The sequence below is a fragment of the Xiphias gladius genome, chromosome 4, assembly GCF_016859285.1.
Source record: "Xiphias gladius isolate SHS-SW01 ecotype Sanya breed wild chromosome 4, ASM1685928v1, whole genome shotgun sequence".
Taxonomy (NCBI): Eukaryota; Metazoa; Chordata; class Actinopteri; order Istiophoriformes; family Xiphiidae; genus Xiphias; species Xiphias gladius.
The window spans coordinates 18666985-18686344 of record NC_053403.1 but is presented as its reverse complement, the minus strand read 5'-3'; the positions used below and the strand labels follow the sequence as shown (position 1 = coordinate 18686344).

Here is a 19360-nt window from a genome sequence, read left to right as displayed (position 1 = left end):
AGTCTCGTGCGGCCACAGTGTAGAGTGGGCGTTAAATCCATCTTCTTCCCCAGCTCATACATGACTTCACGGTTAACGTTACACAAGTTGTGAAATTTTCTGTCGCAGTCGGCCGACAAAGATGACCGAAAGCTCCGCGAACAAGCCGTTTAACGGAGACGCCTGTCACCAGACCTCAAATGGTAAAACATTTAGCAAAAATGGCTTCGTGAAGAACCACTGCCTGTTTCAACAGCCACAGAAGTATCGCCGCCCCAGGGAGAAGGTAAGGCCCAACCGTCAACTGCTCGGTAAGGGAGGGCTGTAAACTAGCAATGCTGTGTTGGGTACTGTGTGTGGTAAACTAGTTTGAATGATGAAAAAAATGTGAGCTCTTCTGTTGTTAATTTATTTTACCCATGTACTTATTGTGGCTATAGATATTTGTCTTTTAGTAGGTTTTATTAGCTGGAAGAGGAGAATTGTGAGCTTCGGCCATGTAACGGCAGTCTAACGTCACCTCTCAAGTAAACTGTGTAACATTAATGTGATTAGTTTGGCTTACTTAGCATATAAAACGGCCTAAGCCTAACAGAGTGGTTTGGTCTAATTCAACATTTCAGGCTAGCTGTTGCCAACAGCTACACGGAATTTAATTTCTAATACTAAATTTCTACTCACATGGCTTTGGATATACTTATCATTATTCCAATCATGGTTTAAAGTTAGCTTGTAACTAGCTGTATTATTTTTGCTTTTTAAACTTCTTGTTGAGTTATACATGCCACCTGATGAGGGAGGATTGTAGTGGTGACTTTTTTTTGTAACCTTACACCCTGTTGTTTCTGTGCTCCTGTAGGTGTGTGTATTGAAGGTACAATGGTTTCTGTTTACTATGACCTTAATATGAACAGGACTATGGCCCTGTTGTGTTGTTACCAGAGAAGCTGTCTTTCTGTCTGTCTGTCTCCTGGGAGAGGAGGGCAGGCCTGCTTCCACATGACCCTTTAGCTGGAGAGGAATGTCTCCAGAGATTAAAGGGTGTGGTCCCTCCTGGGGTGGAAAGAAAAGCGCAGAAAACACAAAGTCTGTGTGTGTGTAGTGGTGGAGGTGGTGTACACACATGCCTTTTGTTTTTCTTCAGTTGTTTAGGTTTAAAACTACACATACTGTTTATATGTAAAGTAATGCACAAGCTGTCATATTTGAGAATATGACATTGCAACATCATTCAGCTGCAGGGCTGCTGATTTCAACATACAGTTGATCTACACAGTTAAACATATGTAGATTTTTATGCATATTACCTCTTCATCCTGCAAGTCGTTAAGACAGCTGCACGTTATATTACTGCTGGTAATGCTATCAGATATTGGCCTGACAAGGAATAGACATCGTAAACTTCCCTAATACTAAAGTTAATTATTTGAAGCCACAGGACTAACAAATTTAAGGCATTTGCATTTCTCTCATGGGAAATTTTTTGTGTATCTCAGATGAACTAGCTCAGTATGTTGACATTTTTGTATTCAGTGATGTCAAACAGCGTGATTGGGATAACATGACTGATACTATGCACAGCATTTACCAATACGTAAATATTAGTAATGCTTACAATTACTGTCAACATTAAAAAGTGGCATCACGTCCTCCTGTTGTGATATGAGCTTTGCTGGTTGTTAATAAGGCAACTGAAATAGGCATTAGTTGCACATAGACCTATGTTTGCAGGAGTAACCAAGGTGCTAAAGAACTGCGTCTCTACCTTAAGTTTTTATTAAATCAGCTAGTCAAAATGGGACTGTCCTTTGTCTGTCAACTCTCTACAGGACAATTACAGTATTTAGCAAATTTATCAGTAAGCCCTGGTGTCAGTCACAAACCCATAATGAATTTTATCCTGGTTCTGGGTCCTTATCTGAAAAAAATGATCCTTATCAAAGATCCTCCCATATAGGGATTATGACTAATCCCTATATGGAGAATTTAGGAAAATGATTAAAAGCAGGATTTTTATGAGCAGGTAGGAATAAATGATGTCATTAACAGCTTTCAGCTGGGATAGTAGTGTCAATAATTGCTTAGTAAAAATGAGACATGCATTGAATTGACAATGAGCGTGGCGAGGACTTGCTTATTTACTCTGTTTTAGGCCTAATGCAAAACATACATCGAGTGCAAGCTTTTATTATTGTGTGTACATTACAGTGTAATATGATCATCATGTCTATATCTGCAGAGCAAGCATGTGAAAGAGCAGGTCTCCAGAGTGTGTAGGTTGGATTCTCTTCTGGGTAAAGTGACTGTGCTGTCCAGCTATAAAGGAATAGCACAGGCCTACCTCCTCTCAGTCTCTGTTTGTCCACTGCCATAAAATATGAAGCAAACGTGATGTCAGGAAAATTTGATTTAGCTGCTGTAGTTGGCATCAGTATGCCACAGTCTCTTTGAGTTGTGTACTTAGATGTGAACATGTTTTTTGAGACAGTTCACAAACCATGGCTCTTGGATTGCTGGTCTTTCAGTGCATTTTCTGGAATTTACAGAGAGAGGGACCTTCTTTGACCGGCTTTATACACACACACACGCACACACACACAACACTGTAGTACTCTCCTGTTCCCTGGGTAAGACGTATTTCTTGGAGAAGCATGACTGGTCACATGAGGTATGGTTGCCAAGCTGCAGGGCAGAACCTTTAATGAGTGACCACCCTCAGTTGTTTAGTGTTGGTTGTGTAGTGAGCCAGTCCACAGTTCAGCTTGAAATGATACTTGTATTTTTGAGTTGTTGCGGCGCTCTTCCAGTGCGTGACCACATTCATATGGGCCAATAATTCATGATCAATATTGCTATTCATAAAACCCAATGAATTAGAACCCTGGGTCGGTGTCCATTTTACTGCTCAATGGTTCATGGGAGCCTGGGCGTGGTAAAGTCTCCATGAATAAATGTGCTTATGAAGCCTTTATTAGGTTTCCAACTCTTATTTCCAAGAAAAACGCAATTTTAATGACTCAGCCCTGCTGTCATCTAGTGTGTGCCCAGCTTCTATTGGATTGGTCTGGCCTGCTTTCTATCACAGTATATTGGGCTGCTTAGTGTGGAAGATTCAATGAGTAAACAGATATGAAGCATAGATAAACCATTACCTTTTTAAAGGAGAAACTATTGATATTTGAGCAAAATGTGGTATGTGTAGGGTAACATTTATATTCCTATGTATTATTTGTAGTTGTTTATACTGTGATAAAAGCCGTGCTAAATCTTTTGAATTTCAATTGTCACTGTAACTTGCAGAGACTTGTAACTACAACTACTTTTACTTTATTCTCCCACAGAACCATAATATCACTCACAACTCCAGCCTGTACAAGAAGCCCTTTGTGGAGTCATTTGAGGAGACTCCTCTACTGGTGGCTGTGCTCACATATATGGGCTATGGCATCCTCACCATCTTTGGCTACCTCCGAGACTTCCTCCGCCACTGGAACATTGAAAAGTGCCATGTGGCCCGGGAGAGAGAGGAGCAGAAGGTAGATTAATTTTTACATTTGAACATTTTGAATGCAAAGGCTGCTTAAAAAAATACTGAATGCCAAGCCTTTCAAGGCCACATCAATGACAAACAATAAAGCCAATGCTGTAGTTAGACTATTCATTCTAAGACTTTTTTACATCACTTAATCTAAGTTTCTCCTTAAAACAGTTTTATTTTATTTTATTTTTTGTTTCTGCGGCTTTGCTAGAGCTGTGGTCCAAGTTGCCTCCAACCTTATTCACTGTCAGTCTTTCAGACTCTCTTTCACATCTATTATATCTCGTTTTACAGTAAGCATTGGCTGTTTTCCTTGAGTCCCACAGATTCTTTGGAATATGCTGAACTGTCAAAAAAAGACATTAAGAATGCAGACAAACTTTTTGTAAAAGGCAGATTTGCCATGAATTTACTGCTCTTATTCTGTTATCTAGTGTCTCTAATTATCACGTCGTAGAGTGTTTTTAACTCCAATTTCTGGTTCTTTTCATAGTAAATGAACAATCATCTCTCTGCCTTTCTAATTTCCTCTGCAGGATTTTGTCCCGCTCTATCAGGACTTTGAGAACTTTTACACCAGGAACTTATACATGAGGATCAGAGACAACTGGAACCGACCCATCTGTAGCGTCCCTGGTGCCAAGATGGACCTGGTGGAAAGAGTTTCCCACGACTACAATTGGACCTTTGAGTAAGTTGCTGAGATGCGGCTGTAAGAGTGTGTTGTTCTATGTCTTTATTTGCACTGGGTTAATTTAGAATCCAGGCATTGTCCATTAAGTTTATCACTTCCCCACAGGAGTGGTTTTCTGTGCCTCTGACCATTAGTTCAACTGGAAGCTCATTGATTAGCACTTTAAGTCATTGACCTTCTATTACTGATAATAAGAGTGACGTGATCCAGAGGGTTATGTTAAAAGCACTAGTATCTGCCACATGGCACTGAACAGAAACACTGTCCACTAACACAAAGCAGCCCAAAACACACAGTCGTCTGCAAATGACCGTGGTAGTATAAGTATAATTTAGTATCAGTACAATTGAGACAGCTCAAAATTTAAATGAATGGCACATAGTTGATTTAATTTTGTCTCATTAATTTAATTTTATTCCAAATGTAACCCCAAGGAAACTGAGAACACCTTAAGTCTTACAGTATGTACAAGAACTGATTCAGTTGACACAAATATACCCAAACATTTATATCACTGAGTGTTTACAGGACTAATAAATTTAGCCTTTTGTGAAAGGGATAAAACAAATTTGGAAAGTGCTTTGATATCTCTGCATACAAACTACCCCGAGAAGTGAAGGATTTTTTTTTTTTTTTAATTTCTAGGCTTGCTTTTGATGGCTAACCTACCTTTGGACAATAAACTATTGTATATTATCATGGTGCATGATAACTGTGGAAGTTCAAGGACAACATTGAGTAGGCAATTGTTGCCAAGCAACCAGTGCAAACAAGTTCACACTGTTGAACATAATTATTTCTATTAATCTAGAGTCAGGGTACCAGTTCTCTGTCTGACTCTCTCTATCTCTGCCTCTTTCAGGCACACGGGCAAAGTGGTGAACAATGTCATCAATATGGGCTCTTACAACTACCTCGGCTTTGCTGAAAACATTGGGGCTTGTGCCGATGCTGCTATTGAAGTCACACAAAAGTACGGAGTTGGAGTAGGCAGCACTCGCTGTGAGATGGGTAAGTGTCAAAAAAAGTTCTTTTAAACAAAAGATTTGGTTTCTTAACAGCTTTCATGATTTATCATCATTTCAGAGTGCTTTGATTATAAAAATTTAATCCTAAATGGACTTACCTAATCAACTCACCTGGTACTTTAAGTGCACTCTCACTTTTGTTTGTTGCTCTTCCAGAATACAGGCTGAATTGGTTTTGAAGACTGAAAGATTGAGTTTGAAATATAATAACACGCTGTGAAAGTTTTGAAGTCCTTATCTGTGCCTTTTCAGTTTGCAGCAGCTTCATTTTGACCTGGGCAGCTACTGATTAGTTTGTCACAATTAACTGTTTTATCTTTAGCATAAGAAAAGCTGTGGTTAGGGGTGTATTTAGTTAAAGGAGAGTGGACTGACTTCAAAGGTATACGTTTAACAGGTGTAAGAAAAAAAATGTGAAAAACATTTTTCCCATGACAAGACAACTCTGCAAGTAACAGTACACTAATGCAGAGTTGTTAAAGTGATATGATGTCCTTTCCAGGGAACCTCGACATCCATGAGGAGCTGGAGCATTTGGTTGCCAGGTTCCTGGGTGTTGAGTCATCCATGGCTTTTGGCATGGGCTTTGCAACCAACTCCATGAACATTCCTGCACTCACTGGGAAGGTATGGAATTTCATTCACTTCCTTTCGTTCTTTTGTTTTTTTGTTCTCCCTAGAACATGCTGCTACTCTTGATTTTAATACTATTTAGTTTTCTTTGTGTCTTTATGGTCATAGTGGCCCTTGTACCTATACTGTAATTGTGAGCAAGTGACATTAGTGGTTTTACTGTTAAGGAAAAATACAGTTTCCTGTGTAAAGTAAAAACAAGCTACATTTTCAGTTGTATGGCCAAGCTTGAGGAGTTTAGACTGTCTCACAACACCTTAGTTTCCGGCCGAAGCTTTCAAAACATTCTGATTGCAGAAGGTCAGAGACTAATATTTGGCTCGTCCCAGTCACCGTTCTATCCCCAACAAATTGAAGATACCAGTCCTAATTTGCGTTCTTAGGTGCTCTTCTCTTTCATAGCCAGTGTTGCTTGAACAGGAAGTAGATATCTGAGCTGACAGGTATGTGTACCCTGTGAGTCAAAGAACACATTTCCTGACAGCCACATGAGCGAAAAAAAAGTATATGGACAGAGGGAAACTTGCAGTGAGACAATAAAGATCAGAGGCACTGCCCTTGTCATAAGGGTTCATAAATTCCTATCCTGGAATTATATTAACTTGCTTATGGTGAAAGCACGTAGATATATGTCACTCTTGTTCGTAAGGGAAGCTTTTACTCTGTTAAAGAAAAATCATGTTTGTTTTTAACAGATTATTATAGCTTTTAATTATACTAGTATTTAGTAATTTACTATATTGTATAAGTCTTCCTTTTTTGCCTTCAATCTATATAATTTCACAATTTTAATAGAAATCAATCACACACGTAATTTGGGATCAGTCATTCTTAATGTATTATTAGTAATAATGATTATTAAAGGTTCATGTGAACCTTAACAAGAACAAGCCTGGCCATACTGCGTGTATGTTCCAGAGACTTCAGTTCAGTGTGAGCTACAAAGTCATTGCTCAACACTGAAAACTCCAGTATGTGAACTCCTGGTGTATTACAATTTTGCAAGCAAAGCTCTAAAGAGGGAATAGTGTTTGGCTTTGGCTAATTACGGATTGCGAATCTTTCAACGTAGAAATCAGATCACCAGTTAAAAAAAAAATTAAACCTCTGCAAGATTAGTTAAAAAGGATACCTTTTTTCTTTCTTTTTTTCTTGTTTTCTTGTTTTAGGGTTGTCTTATCCTTAGTGACGAGCTGAATCATGCATCGCTGGTGCTTGGAGCCCGCCTGTCTGGCTCCACAATTCGGGTCTTCAAACACAACAGTGGGTGACCTCCATTAAACAAGCACCTTTCATAAGATCAGCTAGAGAGAATTTTGACTTAAAACATGCACTAACACAGAATGCATAGGATTTAAGTGGTTAAAATGGAGCTTTCAGCACTATGAGACAGTACTTCGCCGTAATCTGCTTTACCCAACAAGAAGTGTGTATGTTGCAGCAAGTTGCTTCACTTAACGCAAATTGTCTTTACTCCAATTGTTCACTTACTTTACTTTTACAGTTCTAAAAAAAATCACTACAGCTTTGTCTTTCTCTCATTTATTATATTGAATCACATAGTAGTCGGAGTGGTGTTTTTTGTTTTAGTTTTATGGTTTAGGACAGGCACACAGACATAATACGTATACACAGTCACCAGAGATCCTGACTTATCCAACCCAACAGTCAGCAACCAGCAACCAGGAACCAGGCAGGCTGACTGCTAAGGAAAAACTCAATGTTTCAGAGGGTTGCAGTCATAACATATTGACACCCATCCATTAATTAACAAAAGCTCTCATTACTTTAGATGAATGGAATCTATCCTTAGCTGAAAAAGCCTTTTCTCTTCGGCTCAGAAATGTCTTTTTCTTACTGTCAATTGTTTAATAAGTAACTTAAAACTTGTGTGAGAAAATGTTTTAAATGTGTTTTATTTGGAAACCCCTTTGTATTGTAGACATGCAAAGCCTGGAGAAGCTTCTGAAAGATGCTATTGTACACGGGCAGCCAAGAACCCACCGACCTTGGAAGAAAATCCTCATTGTGGTGGAGGGCATATACAGGTATACACAATCATCTTTGTCTTTCTCTTACACTTATGTATAGTAATAACCCTAACCCTAACCCTTACACACACACACACACACACACATACACACTATTTCCCAGTAAAACACTGGGACACTTTTATAAGATACGTGAATCAATTTCAGCAGATGAGACTTCAGTGTAAGATGAAATCTCTACAATGATTGTTCCTGATGTTACAGTCACCTGACTAAAAACATACTGTACAAAGACATTTTCACAAAATGTGCATATCAATACCTATCATAGTCTCTTACCAATGATCCCTTTATGATGGCAACATTCCCTGATTTCACCCTGTTTAACAATAGAAGGTAATGGCATTATGGAAGTGTGCCCACTATCCTTCCTTGGTCTTTGAAGTATACTTACTATAAAAAGAATCAATCTTGTTGATCAATATAGTTCACAGTGAAACTGTCCAGCATAATCAATTCCCATTACTAATTCAGTGTTAACGGAGTTTCATTTCCACAGGGATTTTCAAAGCAAATACTTCAAATGCTAAAATAGATGGTGCTTGCACACACATTAACACCCACGCATATACAGCTAAGCAGTTGTCTATAGGGTCAACTGCTCACATGCTCCCTCAGTTAAACTAGATTAGGGCTAGATTGTGGTTGTCAGTTAGTCTAACAATAGTCTATTCTAGCCAGAAATATAATGTCACATTCAAATAAACTGTGTTTTATTTACATACAGTGGCACTACAAAGTTTTCAGACCCCTTCACATTTTGCACACTTTATTGTGTTGTAGATTTCATTGTAAATGGATATAATGGCTATTTTTGCCCATCAATCTACACTCAGTAACCTATTATGACAAAGTGAAAACATGTTTTTAAAGTTTTTGTAAATTTGAAATATTCAAAAACTAAAAAATCTTTTATTTACGAACATATTTAGACCATTAATTTAATACTTTGTAGAAGCCCCCTTTGCAGCAGTTATAGCTTTGTGTCTTCTTGTCTAAGTACAAGCTTTGCACACCTGGATTTGGGCAGTTTATCACATCCTTCCTGGCAGTTCCTCTCAAGCCCCATCAGATTGGATGGGAAGCGCCTGTAAACTGCCATCTACAACTCTCTCCACAGATGTTTTGTGGGGTTTAAGTCTGGGCTTTGGCTTGGCCACTCAGAGACAGTCAGAGACTTGTCCTGTAACCACTCAAACATTTTCTTTGCTGGATGCTTTAGGTCATCGTTATGCTGAAAGTTGAACCGTCGCCTTAGTCTTGGGTTGCCCGCACCCTGGAGCAGGACACCAGGTTTTCTTCAAGGACCTCCCTGTATTTGGCTGCATTCATCCTTCACTCAATTCTCACCAGTCTCCCTGTCCCTGCCACTTAGAAGCAACCCCATTGCATTATTCCGCCACCACCATGCTTCACTGTAGGAATGGTATTAGCCAGGTGATGAGCAGTGCCTGGTGTTTACTTTATATCCTTGCACTGATCTATGCCTCACCACAATTTTATTGTGGAGGTCTACAAAGACTTCCTTGGATTTCACTTCTTGCTTTTTGTCCTGACATTCAGTGTGAATTGTGGGGCCTTATATACACAGGTGTCTGCCTTTCTAAACTATGTCAATTCAATTTGCCAGAGGTGGAGAGCAGTCAGGTTCTAGACACATCTCAAGGATAAATAAAGCAAACAGGATGCTGACCACAATTTGGAGTACCACAGCTAGGGTCTGAGTACTTTTGTCAATGAGAGATTTCAGTTTTTGATCTTTAATAAATTTGCAAAAATTTCCAAAAACTTTGTTTTCACTTTGTCATTATGTATTACCGAGTGTAGATTGATGGATAAAAATGGCAATTCTATCCATTAAAAATTAAATCTCCAACACACAGTGCAAAAAAATGAAGGGGTCTGAATACTTTCTGAAACCACTGTACTTAAGAAAAAATGTTTTTTTAATGTTTTTCTTTTTCTTTTTTTTAAATCCTGAAGTATGGAGGGATCTGTAGTGCGTCTGCCAGAGGTAATTGCTCTGAAGAAGCGCTACAAGGCCTATCTGTACCTGGATGAAGCCCACAGTATCGGGGCCCTGGGGTCTAACGGTAGGGGAGTGGTGGACTACTTTGGCATGGATCCCAAAGACGTGGACATCATGATGGGAACATTCACCAAGAGCTTCGGTGCTGCTGGAGGATACATTGGAGGCAAAAAGGTTGGTGAACTCTTGCACAGGTAAAACTAAGTCTGTGACATGGGACAGTGGAATATGAAGCCTTTTCTATTGTAAGGGAAATAGTAGCTGGAGCACTTAGTCATCCTCTGCATTGACCTTAGCAATTTCCCAGACTGCTGAAACCCAGCACATTGGTTGTCATTCAGTTTTGATGTTGATCAGTGCTATTTACCGGGAATGGGAAATTTAGCCTCCCGTTTGCTGAAAAGGATTCGATTCAGTATAAGCTTTCGTTTTAAGTCGGAGTAAAACTGAAAAAAACCTTGCACAATTTGGATTTCATTGACTGTCCATGAGGGAAAGATAATGTTTTTACTGAAACAGCATAAAGAACCTAAAAATGTAGTGTTGTCTGGTTAGGTTTGTATATACTGTAAATAACAATTATTGTAATATTTATAAAAACATATTTCTTACATTTACTTATCATTTCAAGCACTGTATAAGGACCTTAACATATTTTAAGTTCTTAAATCATACTGATGTATCTGTCAGTCAGAGTTGTTTTAATATCTAGTAATTTTATCCATCAGAGCGACTTCATTGGAACAATTGTCACACTTTTGGCACACTAACTACTCTGTATTGTCTCCCTGTTGTTACCAGCCAACAAAAAATGTACTTTTATTGTTATTTCTCTGGCAGGAGCTGATTGACTATCTGCGACGCCACTCTCACAGTGCCCTGTATGCAACCTCCATGTCCCCTCCTGTGGCCCAGCAGATAATCGCTTCTATGAAGATCATCATGGGAGAGGAGGAGACCACACTAGGTAGCAGCCTGAAAATGATACTGAGTACTTAAAAGTACATCTTTGATGGTGGACATCATCTTTTACAGTGGCCACCATTTGTAGATAGTTTGCAGAGACCTTTAGGTGGGCATGATACACAGAATATAGAAAAGTAAATGTGATATTTGGTTTAGTACATCATGTCAAATCAGAGCTCATACTGTGTTGTGCCTAGCACATGGTTTTCTTCATTGTTTTTTTTTCCCTCTTGCAGCAACTGAAATGCTCAAGATATAGACCCCATTTCTGGGTCACTCATGATTTGTTTAATTTGAGATTTTACTGTGCCTAGTGGTATTAGACACGACCACAAGATGGCAGTATAGACCCATTACCAATTACTTGGGTCTGTAGCTGAGTACTGTAGCAGATGACTGGTTGTCAGACATTTGTTACCTTGGCATTCTTTTATTTTTTTTTATTTTTTTATTTTTGCCACCTTCTGTAACTTTGGCTCCTTCATACTGTGTGTGCCTGTTTACCTTTTGACATGGTTTATTCCCAGCCAAGTGATACATGCCACTATCAATGGCAAACTAGCAATTATTTACCTGCAAATAAAGGTGGGTTACACAGCCTTATCAAACTGTATGGCATGTGTAATCCAATTCTAGATATGATTTTAATGCCACATCAGTCCATGCCCTTCTTGCATCATGCATGCACATCATATCGCTTGGAATGTCAAGTGGGACATAAAGTCACTTCCTGTTCCTCTTCCTTCCTGTTAAAACATCAAATGATCTTAATTTTCAAGATGGCTGCAATTACATTGGGCATTCTCTCTTTATTGAGATGGTCACTTCAGAATTTGAGGATCACTTTTGTTGGCTGGAGAGTTGCTCTTAAACGTGGCAGGTGCTTGTCTTTCGCTAACCAATCTGATGATGAGATAAAATCTGCTGTTTTGAGTGTAGTTTTGCATATTCAAAGGTCCTCCACAGCAGTTTCCTCCTGTCTTTACCTTTCAGGATGTGATTTTTTTTTTTTTTTTTTTTTTTGGGAACTGATTGGAAGATAGTTCTTGCTTCTCTCTGATTCAGGCCAGCCTGGTGGAAGGTCTTGAATTGGTGGTATGCTGACTCCTCTACCATCTCCCTTTATGGCTTTCAGATGTGTGTTTTGTTGCATATCTGTGCTTCTTTGCCTTCACGCTGGGTACAAATCAGCATGGTGCTTAGGGCCAGAGATCTGTGCAGATCAAACTCTGTTGGACTCATATCTTACACACACAAAAAGAACCAAAGGCTTGTTTGTCTTGCAGGGCTCCACCCTTTTGCTCTTTAGGGGGCTTGATTGATGCAGCCTCCCTTAAAATGCTGATAAAAGATCAGATTACCTTGCTCCCCGGTCATTCAAACATTAGAAACAGGAATAAGCACCTGGAGTAGCCTTTTATAGTATGGCCTTTCTACAATGTCATCAGCTCTTTCTCCAATCCGTTTCTGAAAAGAGAAGGCCAGACTGGCTGACCTTGCAGCATATCCCAGCTTGACACATTTTCCTTGTAGAAGACTAACAATGACAGTCTGATTGGTTGCAGAGCCTGTCACTGTTTGAAATTCTAGGCCTTTGAAGATCCAGACATTGACATAGAGCTGAAGTGACAGTTGAGCTGCCTGCTAACGGTTTGTTTCTGCATTCAAATTGCTAAGGGCGGCTGCTCTTAGTTCTTGGCACGGGCTTATATCAAAATGAACATTTCCTGTTTGAAGCTTACATCAATCAGATTTGTGGATGCGCCATAAGGGTACAACCCGGGTAAGGTTTTCTTCAATACGAAAAAGAATGCTAAAGCATTTGAATGGGAAATGGACTGCACCTATTTGCTCAAAACGCTTTACACTATAAGCCACATTCACCCATTCGCGCACACCTTCATACATAGTATTCCCACACTCACACATACTGATGGCACAGCTTTTAGAGGGTTCAGTATCATGCCTAAGAAAACATTGACATACAGAATGGAGGAGCCGGGGATCAAACCAAGAACCTTCAGGTTAGCTGATGACCCGCTCTACCTCCTGAGCCACAGCCTCCATTTTTTGGAAAGCAAAATGTCTGAATATCATGTACTACTGTTTTTTGCCAACTGATCACTCAGTACTGAGAATAGCTTTGGATTCCTTGTCTATGGAAAAAAATGTCTGGATAAATATAATGCCATACTTTGTTGTGTCTCAGGGGTGCTTTGAAGCTGTGATGTTGCTGCTCTGTTATTCAGTATAGCCACACAGATGTGTGTTGCTGTTGGCACTTTGTACCATATGGATATTTGTTTGGTTAAGATGCTGTCTGTGGCAGATCGGCCTGAGGATTCAGTTATTGAATCCACAGAGTGCATCAGACTGACTCGTGAGGATTGATGCCTGTGCAGTTTCAACCCCTTGACCTCAGACTTAAAGAATCTTGGTTGTCTTTAAAGGAAAATGGTGTAGTGCTGTTTATGAATATGTGTATAACATGATGGAAGACCAGGCATATACTGGAGAGTTTTGCAGTTATCCTATGGATTTTTTTTTTTTTTTTTTTTCCCCCCAAATGGTTTTGTTACTGGATCAGGACTTGGCCCAATAACACTGACTTCTTACTCCATCAGTTTCAATACACTAACTCAGATGATATTCATGTTCTGCCATTTAAAAGCAGACTAAATAGAGGAATGTAGAAATCATCAGTGGTGGAAAAGTCTACAAAAAATGCTTTATGTTCACTTGACCTCTGAAGATCTGATAATGAAATGTATTTTTATGAAGCTTGCAAGCACAAAAATAGTGCCGTAGTTTAAAGGATCTGCACGTCCCAACAGATGTTTTCACTCTGGCTGATTAGACCTCTGCAAAGGCTGCCTGAAACTGTGCGAGGTCACTTCATGTACTAATAGTAATCATAAAGTGTACATTGTCCCATCCTAACAGGTGCAGCAAAATAGTGTGAGGAAAATGTCAATCAAGAACTCTCTGTACGTGCACACACAGAGCTGATGAGAAGAGATCTAATCAGGCAAAATTAAGTGAAAACACATGTATGCGTGCACCAGGTTTGAGAAGGGGCTTCAATCACAGCCAAGAGACGTTAATTGGTAGATAGTTAGGGTTTTCTAATTGCAACAGAAAAAGGGTAAAAAAAACACAAATTTTAATAAATGAGGAAAAAAGTATTATAATTGAATTAGTTGATGGGTTCTCCCTCATCATTGAACAGTCTATAGTGTTCATTCGTGGTGTTTAGCTACAGTTAGAGTAAAGACCTAAAACCTGCTCCTGAGTTTTTAGTGTACTGTAAGTCACCATAGTAATTTGTTGTCCATCAAGGCTGGCTTTGAGTAACATTAAGCTTACCAAAAAGCTTATACCTGTGTTGTTATAGAGCTCTAAAATACCACTCTGGGTATGTTTCTCTGCCTTTTCCAGGGGCTGATCGCCTCAGACAGCTATCAGAGAACACCACCTACTTCCGCAGGAAACTCCGCGACATGGGCTTCATCATCTATGGCAACGACGATTCGCCTGTCGTACCAATGATGCTTTATATGCCTGCCAAAATTGGGTATGCAGTTCTCCTCCACATGATTTTTGTTATGTATTCAATGCTTTTTAACATCAAGGATAATTATGGTGGCCAATAGGAAGAATCTCCCAAGTGATTTCACATTTGGAAAAGACATAAATGCTTATCGCTCTAATTTTAATTGCTTTGCTAAATAGAATCTGACTTAATGTGTGGAAAGCTGTTATGATTTCAGTTTCACACATTGAAGAGAACATCTTCAAGATATGGTGATGACGATGGACAGACCATAAGTTAGACTTGCCAAGTGTTGCACTTTGTCTAATGTTGCCATTGCTTTGCAGGGCATTTGGTCGGGAGATGTTGAAGAGGAACATCGGCACAGTGGTAGTCGGCTTCCCAGCAACACCCATCATCGAGTCGCGAGCACGTTTCTGCGTTTCAGCTGCTCATACCAGAGAGATGCTTGACACAGTGAGTCTTCCCATAAGCCCAATCACTGTTCAAAACACAAAATAAGTAGAAAATCCATGACTTGATCCATATTTATATTATGTTTTGCATATACTGTAGGTAAAAGCCTTTTTTTTTTCTTTTTTTTTCTGCAAAAGAAAATAGGTTAAAATCAACGCCGAAATAATACATTTCAAGCAAACACACTATATATTCAGTTTTTTAAATTAAAAAAAAAAATTGACTGTGACTAATGACAGGTGACATAACTGGCAGCTTATTTTCTTGGCATTTTTCCTTTCACTTTCTATTACTAGAAGTCTTTCTCGGATGTGTCAGCAAAAAAGGATCCTTTACTCTAAACTGGTGTGGATAGTTTCCACTTGCAGGAGGAACAGGACAGCTTTTATAGGCGTGGAAACAATTGGCTTAAAAATCTAATTTAACATGTTTGTTACCTTTTTATTAAAAAAATTAGTGATTTTGATTGGGGAAAAAAAAAAAAAGTCTCTTAAAATAAAATTGCTTTGACAAACTGGGCTCTTACATTTTTATTGAATGCTGCCAGTTCCAATCTACAACAGTCACTTGGTCTTCAGTTATCATCCAAGATGTAATAAGAAGGACACATCTGATCTCTGCTCAGAGTCTGTCTTCTTCACAAATAGATCCAGTTGAGAGGATGTTGTTACAGACATTATTACTGAAGACTTATTTTTATCCTCAGCTTGATATAAGTGTTAGTTTGGATCCATGGGTGATTGTGGATCCAAGCACTCAGTAGCCTTTATCAGCTGCTTATCAACCAAACCTGCCTGTCTGACTGCTGACTGACAGCTTTGTGTGTGTGTGTGTGTGTGTGTGTGTGTGTGTGCGTGTGTGCATGCGCGCGCACGTGTGCCTGCTGAATAATAAAGGCCTCCAATGTGTCCTTTATTATGAAGGAACTTGGAAGGCCAAGTTGACTCTGAGTATTACAGTGTGCCTCAGACAGACTTGTATTTGAGCTGCTCTGTCTCTTCAAAGACACTTCATTCATCTTACTGAGGAGATTGTCAGCACTGTTTGTAATACCCCATTTAAAGGGCATCAGCCTGTCTTTATAGAGCACCTTGAGGAGCCGCTTTTTCCGTCTTTGGAAAAGCCAGCCCTTGCTATTTCTCAAACCGCAGAATCAGAAAAAAGGTCAGGAGGAAGGTAAATTGTTTCCAGGTGTCCTGCAGTGTTGTAACGCTGATACAGTCTCTTGTGGAAACAAAGTGGAGTAGTTTCTGTTCAATTGTGGTTTATGCAGGGAGCCTTCTGTTCACCTTAGCTGTTGAAGCCCCCTCTCCTTCACCTCTCTGACATGTTGAATGGTTAAAAATCCAAGAGTGATTAAGGTTTATCACTTCATTTATCACCTACAAAAGAAATCCCCTGTCAAGATGTGAGGTTTTTTTTTTTTTTTGTCTGGCTTGTCTGTCTGGCTATCTTCACTCATTTTGATTGATATAAATAATTTGTCTTTGGATTCAGATTAATAGCGTTCTTTCTCTTCCTATTACAGGCATTAGAGGCCATCAGTGAAGTGGGTGACCTGCTGCAACTAAAATACTCCAGACGTGAACAGCCACTTCCCTCTCTGGGATGGATGTCTGAGGAGAGCCTGCTGCAAGACTGAGCCACATCATCCCCTCCAGCCCTCGTCCCAATTCCCTTTCCCTCCTTTATTTTACCTTTTCTTGTCTGATATCCCTCATTTTCCTCTGAGCCAGTCTCTCCACCCCACATCTCCATATCCTTTCACATCAAACTCCTGAGGACTCACCAGAAACAAAGCCTTCACCCTGGTCCACCCCGTTTTAAAACCTGCACACTAGCATCGCTCATTAGCCTGTGTGCAGTCTGTGACATGTCCAGCTTCTTCACCTCTAACAGGGGAGGACCAAAATCACCCACATCTTTCGGTGTCCGTTGTTAAAAAGTGTGTTAAGAGCCTTTCAGTTTGTCCTAACTTATTGTGACTGCATTGGTCTAACGTCAAGTCTTATTCCTATGTACACATTCAATGTGCACATAGGATCTTATTTGTGCAATAGTAACAACAATGTGGAGTTTTCTTGTCAAACAACCTAGAGCAAAGTAGACTGATTTGTGCCATGAGTTCCTACTTGTGCACTTGGAGAAAAAGAAATCTGATCATAGCCATTGCTATGATGCACTCAAAATGAAAGAAATTATAAATGTAAATATTATTTATCCCAAAGTTGGTTAAACTACCTTAGGGTATTATTCCAACCCTCAAAGAGAGAATACATTATTTCACTGGAGTAACATACGCATGTTTTCTCCATATGTATTTATCTGATGGCTTTTTTCCTAATCATTTTTACTTGAATAGAGCGTACAGAATATTGGGTTCTTTCCCTCACCAAAGGATATATATGTATAGATATATTTTCTACCTTTTTTTTCTTAAAATGCAAAGCAGATGTTCCAAAAGAAAACATTTAACAGGGAAAGAATCCCAGGGAGCAAGACTAAGGAATATTTTTTACTGCTTATTTTCTAGAAATATTTTTCAGCCTTATTTACTGTTTACACCTGCACTCAAAAACTTGAGCCCAGTGTCTTTAACATTTCTATAAGCTAATGAGCTACATGTGATTGTTTGTTTGTTTTTGTTTTTTCTCCTCTCCGTTCAGTCGTTCACACTCATGTGCTTTCATGTAAATCAGCGTCAACACCCATCTCCGAGCACAATGACACGCTGTAACTAGGATCTGTATGTATGACGACGCTTTGCCCACGTTTATCTGATATACAGACAGCTTTATTTAGTTGCCTGCTTCAGCTATCTTACTTGTGTGAGAAATGTAACTATTACCTGAAAGGCAGCTCCAAATGTTTCTCAGTGGAAGGTGTGTATTTTAACTGACTACTTACGTGTCTTAACTTCAGTGCAGCACTACTGACAGGCATTGTAAATGCACAGATGACGTAGTTACTGAAATATGCAAGACTTGTTTAGGTATGCTTCAGATGTCATTGTTTTTCCTCATAATTTATCATCTGTGAGCATCTGCTGGAAGGACATTCCTTATCAACTTGCTTTCATTATTAAGTGTTTGTTTTCTTTTACTGTTTTGTCTGACTTTTCTGTGAGGTCACCCCAAACATGGCATACATGCCACTGTCAAACTTCCTGTTCATATGTGTGTTTATGTTCTGTCACTTTATTGATGTGAATTGGAGGGTGCATCAGTGTAGCCAGTCTTAAAGCTGGCAAATGTCTGGTAATGTGACCATTCCTACACGTTTATGAAAGTGATTACAACACAAGTTTAGAGTTGCTTTTGTTGATGTTTATGGCATTTTAGCACAGCATGCCAAGGTTTTTTGGGGTCTCTTTTCACAGTACATCCTTTAGAAATTAGTTGCATTTTTCTGTTAGTCATTCCAGTATTGTTTTTTTTTTTTTTTAACAGAAAATGGCTTTAATAACAACTCAGTGATGCATTTGCTTTTAATAAATATTATAGAAAAGGTGGAACATGTGACTATGATCTGGAATTGCACTCTTCAGAAAAATGTGCTCTGACATAAAGAATTCTTCTAGTCAAAGTTTCCTCTCAAGCTGTCTACAGCACCATGCAGTATGTTCAGTCTCTACATTTCTGTCTATGGAGGCAAAAAATCTAATTGCAAACAGCAACGTGACTGTTTCTCTCAGCCAGGTTTCCCTCACTGAAACTGAGGAATTAAAGTCCAGAGAGACCTTTTCCAGTCTACCTACCACAAATACCTGTGAACTGACCTGCAGTGACCATTGGAAAGTTACTTATCAGCTGCTTTTGCCCTTGGAGTTGTATTTGGGTTGAAGATAAACCACTTAGAGGGGTTTGTAAAGCCATGATGATTGTTGACCATGCTGTTAGAAAAAAAGTGCTATAAAGATTAAATCACTTTCTTAGTATCAAGTTCTGGAATGGTTTATACTTATTTACAGTGCGCACAGACCTTATTCACAACTTCAGAGCTCATGACAAATATGTTACAGACCCTTTTTAACCGGTAAGAGACTGACATCCTACCATTATACAGGAGTCCACATTGGCCAGTCATTCACTACAGTCTTAAAATTATATTTTTATGAAAGAGTATACTAGTGGAATGAGATAATAACTTGTTTTCGGGGTTTAGAAAATTCCAAAACACGCCTAAAGAAAATAACTTGATTTAAGAGACTGTAGAAACAAGGTAAACAATTTCACATGGGATAATATGGCGTAATATTTCACTTTAAAATTTTGTATTCAGGTCTGAGTATTTGATTAAGTATACTTTTCTAAGAATGTGAGTAAATGTCCTATATCCTTTTGTATATATATATGGTTATATGCAAACTAAACCTTGCACCTTATCAAGAAACTCAGTGGCCCAAGGCACCCCCCCACCCACCACCACCACCA

The 19360-nt window shown here is 39.1% G+C and overlaps 1 protein-coding gene across 1 annotated transcript; it reads left to right on the top strand.

The window, feature by feature from the left end:
• Positions 1-18859, top strand: sptlc2b (serine palmitoyltransferase, long chain base subunit 2b). Its single transcript, XM_040125828.1, has 12 exons — positions 1-265; positions 3321-3515; positions 4054-4208; positions 5074-5222; positions 5742-5866; positions 7042-7135; positions 7815-7920; positions 9907-10126; positions 10793-10919; positions 14357-14492; positions 14798-14927; positions 16456-18859. Exons 1-12 carry the CDS (start codon positions 122-124, stop codon positions 16567-16569), a joined length of 1695 nt encoding a protein of 564 aa, XP_039981762.1. The 5' UTR covers positions 1-121; the 3' UTR covers positions 16570-18859.
• Positions 18860-19360: the final 501 nt, after the last annotated feature.